We start from the raw sequence: 8,689 nt of genomic DNA, 5'->3' as shown, positions 1-8,689 counted from the left end.
GATTTAAAATGGTCAACAACAATAACTGTAATAATCCTTTCAACTGGTCTTCTTTATTTACTATCTTTTTTAGACTTGACCTAAAAGGCAAAAATGTACGGGAGGAGCCAAAGGGAATAGTCTTTCTCTCAAAATTGATGCTGCTGTTCGAGTTCTGTCACTTGTGCCTCTTCCCAAACCCTAAGGTGGCTGTTACCCAGACTGGAACAATGCTGAGCATTGTAACTGAGTGCAGCAAGTGTGGTGAGACATACACCTGGAAAAGCCAACCTGATCTGATGGGGAGGTTTCCAGCTGGAAAGCTGTTGCTGAGTTTTGCTGTTCTGTGTGCTGGAGCCTCTATCAGAAAGGTGCTCTTGGTGTTTCGGCACATGGGTGTGTTGGCTTTTCATGAGCCGACGTACTATTATCACCAGAGACATCTCCTCATACCATCTATTGTGGCATTCTGGAAAAAATATCAAAGCAAATTATTGGAACAGTTGAGAAACAAAGAGGTGGTATTGGCTGGAAATGGACGTCACGATAGTATGGGCCACTCAGCCAAATACGGCACTTACACAATGTTCTGTTGTACTATAGGACTTATCATCCATATAGTCCTTGTGCAAGTATGTATGTTACTTTGCCTTCCATTCGTTTGATCGTCACTTATGGTCAATTCCATATTAAGACATCAGATTTTACTCCACTATGTGAATTGGATATTTTGTTGCTGTTTCAAAAAACTGCATTTTCATGTATTTGCCTTGGATAGTTTTATATAATTTTCTTCCTTAAACATTTAAAATTGGAGTTTTTAATCTTGACAATTGTAGAATTTTGATTGCTTTCTTGTCAATTTCATCTACCCAAGGTTAAAATGTCTATGATAACTGTGCAATGCCTTGCATGATTCTATGCTAAAAAATTCTACAGTCAACCTGGGGATATTTTTAGTGTTTGATCTTGACCATTGTTTAGATGGCATGTTTTTTCTCCTTTAATACTTTCAGGCTAACCAGGCGGGTAACAGTTCAGGTATGGAGTTTCTGGCTTTCCAAAAGGCTTTTACATTTCTTCTGGGGACTGGGATGATCATCAAATCATTTATATCAGACCGCCATACGTCAATCGCAAAATGGATGAGGGAAGACTGTGCTGCAAAGTGTAATGAGCTGGGAAAACCAGTTGTGAAACATTTCTTCGACTTGTGGCATATTGCAAAAAGTAAGCATTCTTTATACTGAATCAATGACCACATGCCAGTAAACAGAAAAAAAAAATGTATCTCTCATCATCCAATTGCTATGAACAGTTTGATTACTACTGGTTAATTTTTCTTGTAGTCTGTGGACTTACAATAACAAATTGTTTGTTTTAGAGTCTTATGGGTGGACATTTTCTTTTCTAAATAAACCAAATAACAAATCAGAAACTTGCTGAGAATACTCCTATGTATAGATGTTCTAAGTCAAAATTAAATTCAGGTTAATATTTTTACCTAGGTTGATTCACATGTCCTTTGTCTCCTAGCCCAAATAATAATATCATTCATGAATTAGGGCTAGGAGACCAGGGAAACTGGGATTCAGCCGGGGTAATAAATTTTAACCTGAAAACAATTTTGACCAGTAACGTACGTATCTTTCAGAAATTCAGAAGGTGCTGACAAAACTCAGTAAGGAAAAGGGATTTGAAATTATTGGAAGATGGCGGAAAGCCTGTGTATGTCACTTTTACTGGGCAGTCACCTCAACTCAAGAGCATCTTGGAGAACTTAAACTGGCAAAATTCCAGGCATTTCTGTCTCATGTGATCAACAAACACAGAAATTTGCCCAATCGGCTATTTAATGCTTGTGCCCACGGTGAAATTGCTACCCCTCGTGTTTGGATGACGAAAGGTACAAAAACACGTTGCAATGTACTGTTGTTATGTTATTCCTAAAACAAACCAATCAAAAACTGTTTTTGGTACTGGCACTACAAGTAACTATTATATTCATTTTATCTTATGTTTTAGCATCAGAGGCATATGAGAAGCTATGCACTGAACTAGGAAAGACAAGTCTCATCAAGGCTATCAAACAGGCATCTTCTGTAGAGCAGACAAGTGCCCTTGAGGGTTATCATTCAGTAGTGAATCAGTTTGCCCCAAAGATGTTTGCTTTCTCTTATCTTGGATTACTTAGCAGGTACAAGTGCATAAATATTTGTTATATTGTCCTGGTGTGACTGACTTATAATTCACATTCCTAGTAATGAGATATCTGATCATACTGGACTTTACTCTCTTTCTCTCTCTTTTATTTTACAGAACAATACTAGCGGCACTGCATTTTAATTATAATCTGAATAGAGACAGCAAAACTGATGGTCAAGGGAGGCCTGTGCTTTATGTGACTTACCCTAAATTCAAGGAAGGAGAGGCTACAGTTAGGGAAGCTAAAGTCTCAGCAAATTATGGTAGTTATTGATCAGTCTCTACATGAATAAGTTCAATCACACTCTCTCTATTAGCGAATTTGCATTATATGCTTGTTTGTTTTTTGTTAGATTATGTTGCAGATATCTTTGAAACTCTAACCACTACCTCAAAGGCAGACCTGAAGTCAATGGCAGAAGAACTTAAGGATGAAGTTCCTGAACCTCTGCATACAATGTTGGCTGAAAAGGAAAGTAGGGAGGAGGCCATAGCTAAATACAGACAGAGAAAAGAGAAAGTGACAACCATTTGTCCTCCAACTTGTTCAGGTATGAGTTCAAAACATGAAAACTAAGAAAATGGCAAGGGAAAAGAAAACATGACTCACTTCTACTGTATCTCTACGTATACATGTAGGAACAGAACTGAGATTAAACAAATAAGTTTCTAATATTTCTGCATTGTCTTTGATTTGCTGTGACAGAGGAAGAACTTCATCCACCAAATGAGAGGGCAGTAACACGCAGAAGAGCTCCCCATTGTTCAAAATGCGGAAAACCACGACGAGGCCATAAAAGGGGACAATGTGAATGAATAGAGTCCTCTCAAGAACTGCAGTCTACGTAAACCTCAATTGATAGAATATAAAGTTTTTTCCCCTTATTTTTCCTTCATTTTCCTTTTGAGACAGTTGAAAAAGATTAAAATATATTATAAGTCAAAATTATAATATTCAGGTTAACATTTTTAAACATAAGTTGGTTATTTTCCTTAATATTCATGAATAAAAAGATTTAATAAGAGACAGGAGACAAAGGAATTTGAGAAACACCCGAGATTACAAATTTTAAACTGAATGTAACTTTGACTTGTAGCATAATATGCACCAAACTTATTATACTTTTACCTTCATCATGCACAAGTTTTAATCTATTTTGACACTTTTAGTAACAATAACAAATACAGACCCACATGAAATTTTTTTTTTTTGGGGGGGGGGGGGGGGCTAACTATTTATGAGGCTAATTCACTATGAGCAAATATGAAGTGAACTCAATTGACGGTTGAACTAGTTGGGTGTTGACTCACTACTAGGTGAAATCACTGGGTCCAGTATAAAAAGAAGGAAAAATCAAACACCAGCTAAATAAGCAAAGAGTAGAATCACAAAAGGTGAATTTTAAAACATCACAATGCTTTTGTATTCAAATGTTCAAGACTTTATTTTCCCAAGAGAACGTGAGAAGTGGTAGTAGCTAGGAAACTTACTCTGACTGTGATTTTCGTCCTTGGTCATACAATACTCGGTACGACTTTCCAGATTTTGTTTTCAATCCCAATGCTGCTACTTCTAAAACATGTTGATTGTCGCAGACATCCTGGAACCCAGGATAGAGAGTAATACACTGACTGGTATCGCCAAACCTTTCCATAACTTCACCACAGCGGTCGATTTCCCGGCAGCACTGGCACTCTTCTGGTTTAGTGGTGAAGTCAACTGAGCAATTCGAGCAGGAGCACCTGCAGGCCCAAAAGTACAGAAACAATAGTGTTCGAATATAAACTGGAATAAAAAATGAAATAGATTACGAATAATATAATTAATGGGAAAAAAGATTCTAAAAGCCATTAAAAAAACCTCGGCGATAACAAACTAGGACTCGGTTTGCATGGCAACAGAGGCGATCGGCGGCGTCAACAAAAACTAATAAGTGCAAACAGAAGCTTTCATGTTTACTTTGTAATAAAGCACGGCCAAACAAAAGTAAAAAAAACCAGATCATTGCTCAGAAACTTAAACAAAAACAGTTCAATGGTCATACCATGTATTAACATCCACTTCACGGTCAAATCTTGCCTGATAGCGGAGTTCCTCTTTAAGTTCTTCAGCCATCCTTGCATCTTGCTCGGCTGCTTCCTCCTCTGTTGCCAGCAGCTCTAAATCTTCTTCGTAAGGAACGAAGTTAGACAAATCTTCTTCCATGTTAAAAACTTCTTCTATGTCGGTTCCAGAAGAACTGGAGGAAGACGATTCGGATTGAGACGACATTATATTGACGGATCGATCGAAACTCACAAACTCTTCCCAATGCAAATCTTTTGGTTGATGTTTCTACATCACAGTACATAACTCACGTGGTCAAATGCAACACCGCTTTGTGGAGATCTCGCGGGCTATTGTTTTGCGAACTGTGTAATGGCGGACGGTATTTACGCACTTTTTGGAAGGAAATTTCCAGCCCGCGGACGCAAGTAAGGTTCAAATTTTTCGCTATTTGTAGAATTTTGAACCTATAGAAAAGATTTATGGGGAAAAACTCGGAAACAAAGACAAAAATTTTCGTCGTAGTAGCACTTTAAATAAACGATTATAAATTGATAACAAAGTAATTGGCCGACAGTTTTCAGGTAACGTCTCGTCTTCACCCTTATATACCGGAATTACTTTTGCATGTTTAAGTTTTGAAGGGTAAACCCCAGTCAATACAGACTTATTAAAAATTTCGGTTAATGGTATGGATATAGCTGATTTAGCAAGTTTTAACAGTTTAACAGGGGTAGAATAAAGCCCCAGGGCTTTATTGTATGGCAACGAGTTAATTTCTGTTTCAATTTCTTGTGGTATAATTGGATCAAAATAAAAACTGTTCTGTAAAGGTGGATCAAGATAATCAGAAAAAGTAGTGTTAACTTCAGGAATATCGGTTGCAAGTTGATCCCCTATCGATGAGAAGTACTTATTGAGTGTGTTACCAATCGTTTTAGGATCATCTGATAAAAAGCTATGCCCGTTAGAACGAATGAAGTTAATTCTTTTGAATTTTTCCTTTTCTTTGCATCTCCCAATATTTCGTTAATACCTTTCCATGTTGATCATGTATTTTTTATGTTAGAGTCGAAAAACCTTTGATACTGACACTGTTTACTCAATTGAATAAGGGTTAGTTTGATTCAAAGAACAATTTATTCTTCACTTTTATAGATTTCCTTAGTCCAGCAGTTAGCTAAGGTTTAGTTAACATTTTTAGTTTTGTCACTGAAGCATCCCTGAGCGGTGCACGCTTATTAACTACAGGATGTATGGTTTTATTTAAGTGAGAGAACGACTTCTTCCTGTCGCAACTAAAAGAAACCTCTTCCCAATTAATTGCACTTAGGTCATTCGTGAATTTATTAGCATTAAAGCTGGAATTATCCCTAAATTTAGTCTTTTTTGTATGTGGTAAGTTTTGCTTGTTTACGTTGACAATACAGACTTGCGAAAAATGATCAGTTGTATCAGTGACGATATTGCCTCTAGAAATATCATTTGTCAAGTTATTTGTGAAGATATTGTCAATTAAAGTCGCTGAGGACCCATACACTCGTGTTGGTTTATCAATTGTAGGAAGCATAGAAAAACTTTGCATACACTGAAGCAGTGTCTGGCTGGATTTACAGTTTTCATATTTTAGCAAGTCTATATTGAAATCTCCCATGAGATATATATTATTATTATAATTACAGAGAAAAACTCGAGGGAATCCGAAAGATAGTCAAGAAATTGGTCTACATTATTATGTTGTTGGTAAACAATGCCACAGATATTTTTCTTGTGATTTGGTACTAAAATTTCAATCCACAGTGCTTGATAAGAGCAATAAGTAGAGCGTTTTAAGACTCGATATTTATAGTTTTCATTAATAAAAAGACCAACACCACCGGCAGACAACTGGGTTTTAACAAATTCAAAGCAATAGCCAGGTAGTTGTGGTATAAAATCAATAGATTCACTTTCGCATAATCGCATTTCTGTTACACCTAATACCATGAAATTATGTTTTACCTCACTGAGTAAGTGACATTGAAAATGTTCAACATTTTTTCTTAAGCCTCTTATATTAGGGTGAAGAATAGAGAAATTGGATACGACATCCCTATTTCTGGTATTTTCAAACTCCACGGAAAAGCTATAAGGTGTATAGTAGCTCGAACGAATGTTACTCATTGTCATTAAGTTAGCAGCAGGATCAACCATTTTATCTACGGAATCGTTCTGAAAAAGACCAAGATCATACAAGCTATTAAGTAAATGGATCGATTTCCTGGAGGCTAGATTAGTCTCCAGTAAAGCGCTATACTGCGGGTGGGCATTTTTCAAATCTTTACAGTTATAATATGGCAATTCTATCAACAGCAATTTGTTTTCTTAGTGAGATTTTTCCTCTCTTTGTGCAAAGCCATTTCCAATAACTGTATCACTTCATTAAGATTATGAACGAATAACACTTAAGACACTTATCTCCTTAATCCTGAGTTGGATTACTGGGGTGGCAAGTTGTCTGAAGGAGGTAAATTCACACCTGATGTCTCTGCACTGCTTGTGCCACAAGCTTCCACTGGCCTGCACCCAAACAACTGCCCAGATTGAATACATCAACAACGTTGAGCTCTGGCTTAGGCAGCTTTGAAAGTTATTTGATAATTCACCAAAGCGTAATGCCATTTACCCTAAAGTGCAGATGAGTCTGAAGTCCCTAGTCCTCTCTGAGAAGAACAAGAAAGTTGTTGCAAAGAAGACAAAGAAGATAAAGTAGGCATGTCAGACGAGGTGGTTGTCCTTTGATGCAGCAACACGGTCCATCCATGATTATTTCATGGTGGTACTGCAGACATTAAGACAACTTTAGACAATGATGTACTAGCGGCTGGCCTGCTCAGCAAGATCACATTTTCCAAGTTCATTGGAACCATTTACATTCGCAGGGAAGTCCTTCCTGTCCTTTCTTCTCTAAGCAGGAATTTTGAGCGAGGACATGTGAATTTTTCCCACATTTAACCCTCAGTCAATTATGCCATTCACAAATTAACTGAGATAGCATAATCTAAGTCTTCACTGGTAGCAGTAAATTGAAATCTAGAGGGACGCCTTTTAACTTGTGAGTTAAATTTGACCCCTGCTTGAAAAAAACAACTGTTACATCTTCTTGAAAATTAAATCAAAGCCCCGAAGGAGAATATTCATAGCAGATTTGATGGTGACCTCCCTATTGTCAGTGCCTTTTCAATCTTCAATCCCTTGACCCTACCTACACCAGGAACAGGTTCTTTTAAAGAGCACAAAAGCAAGCAAGTGAAGACACTGGCAGACCATTTCTATCAAGATCACCAGAAGAAGGCAAAGAAAGAGCAACTGCTGGCAGAGTGGGAAAAGATTAAATTTGAGATGGATTCTTTGAAGAAGGAAATTTCACAAGGGATGAACGAAAGCCACTTAGAAACAGCCATGGACTGGTGCCTTAAACGGCTTATCTCCCTCAAAACCGCCTACAGCACTGTGTTCCCTACCCTTGCAAACATTGCTGAAGTTTGCTTGTCAATGCCAGTGTCCAATGCATGGCTAGAAAGAGGGTGCAGTGCCCTAAAACATATCAAGACTAGGCTGAGGAATAGGCTTGGTGTTGATGTGCTTCAGACTCGTCTAAGATTGCTATCAATGGCCCCCAGGTTGGAACGCCTGAAAGCAAGGCACTGATTACAGTAGCAATTGAAAAGTGAGAGGCCCAAAAAAGAAGAAAGATGCTAAAGAGGAATGAAGGGGAGTCACTGTCATCTGCCAGTGCATCTTCAGTGTCATCACAGATACAAAGCGATGCTAGTGAGCAGACAGACACACCAGTTACCGATCTTCAGGCTCTCTCCAGTGACTCAGAGGTGGAAATTGCAAATGCTGCATTCAAATTAACTGCTGATGTTCCCTGACACGATGACACAGACCCTGATTATCACAGTGAAAGTGATGTTGATGATAACATCTTTTTCTGAAATCTTGTTATACGCCTTTGACCTTGTTTGATAGAAATTGAAATTAATGCATGTAGAGAATTTTGATTAAAGACAGAAAATAAGTATTTTTGAACTGATTTTAACGTCAATGTCTGGCTAATAAATGTTACTCAAATATGCCCCAGAATGCTGAAAAACACGTCTCAGAGTGTTTCAAATTTGAATTTTTTCTGCAGGAGCATTCCCCTGGAACCCCCTAGAGGGGCATGTTGCTACGCAAGCACAATTCACTTCAGCCGCCTACTCAGTTCAGATCAGACACCTATTATATTTTCTAATCACAACCATGGAAGAGAACCTTGTAAAGAATATTGATACAGTCTGAAAAGACTCAAATCTAAATCACGTTGAGGCAATGAAAAAATAATACCCAGCAAAGAAAAAAGAAGGGAGGAAGCATTTGAGTCCCTATCTACAAAGAAAACAAGAAATTTTTTATAAAGGAGTAAACAAACCA

At 37.7% G+C, this 8,689-nt stretch overlaps 2 protein-coding genes and 1 pseudogene across 2 annotated transcripts; 2 read left to right on the top strand and 1 right to left on the bottom strand.

The window, feature by feature from the left end:
• LOC140930630 (uncharacterized) lies at nt 1–4,633 on the bottom strand. Its single transcript, XM_073380349.1, has 3 exons — nt 4,230–4,633; nt 3,676–3,927; nt 1–448 (listed from the first exon to the last, which is right to left on the bottom strand). Exons 1-3 carry the CDS (start codon nt 4,454–4,456, stop codon nt 436–438), a joined length of 492 nt encoding a protein of 163 aa, XP_073236450.1. The 5' UTR covers nt 4,457–4,633; the 3' UTR covers nt 1–435.
• LOC140930631 (uncharacterized) lies at nt 195–3,258 on the top strand. The gene is made up of 7 exons (XM_073380350.1): nt 195–611; nt 996–1,209; nt 1,634–1,885; nt 2,005–2,176; nt 2,299–2,447; nt 2,538–2,735; nt 2,891–3,258. Exons 1-7 carry the CDS (start codon nt 210–212, stop codon nt 2,998–3,000), a joined length of 1,497 nt encoding a protein of 498 aa, XP_073236451.1. The 5' UTR covers nt 195–209; the 3' UTR covers nt 3,001–3,258.
• Nucleotides 4,634–7,597: 2,964 nt separating the features above from the next.
• Nucleotides 7,598–8,292, top strand: LOC140929509 (uncharacterized; annotated as a pseudogene).
• Nucleotides 8,293–8,689: the final 397 nt, after the last annotated feature.

The sequence above is a fragment of the Porites lutea genome, chromosome 3 (assembly GCF_958299795.1).
Source record: "Porites lutea chromosome 3, jaPorLute2.1, whole genome shotgun sequence".
Taxonomy (NCBI): Eukaryota; Metazoa; Cnidaria; class Anthozoa; order Scleractinia; family Poritidae; genus Porites; species Porites lutea.
The sequence above is the reverse complement of the archived record's forward strand: the minus strand, read 5'-3'. Positions and strand labels throughout refer to the sequence as shown.

Excerpts from the sequence above, each read along its gene's own strand:
- LOC140930631 (XM_073380350.1), top strand. The coding sequence starts at position 210 with ATGCTGAGCATTGTAACTGAGTGCAGCAAGTGTGGTGAGACATACACC. Across the intron at positions 1,886-2,004 it reads TCGTGTTTGGATGACGAAAG|CATCAGAGGCATATGAGAAG; the intron begins GTACAAAAACAC and ends CTTATGTTTTAG. Across the intron at positions 2,736-2,890 it reads TTGTCCTCCAACTTGTTCAG|AGGAAGAACTTCATCCACCA; the intron begins GTATGAGTTCAA and ends TTGCTGTGACAG.
- LOC140930630 (XM_073380349.1), bottom strand. The coding sequence starts at position 4,456 with ATGTCGTCTCAATCCGAATCGTCTTCCTCCAGTTCTTCTGGAACCGAC. Across the intron at positions 3,928-4,229 it reads GAAGTGGATGTTAATACATG|GTGCTCCTGCTCGAATTGCT; the intron begins GTATGACCATTG and ends TTGGGCCTGCAG.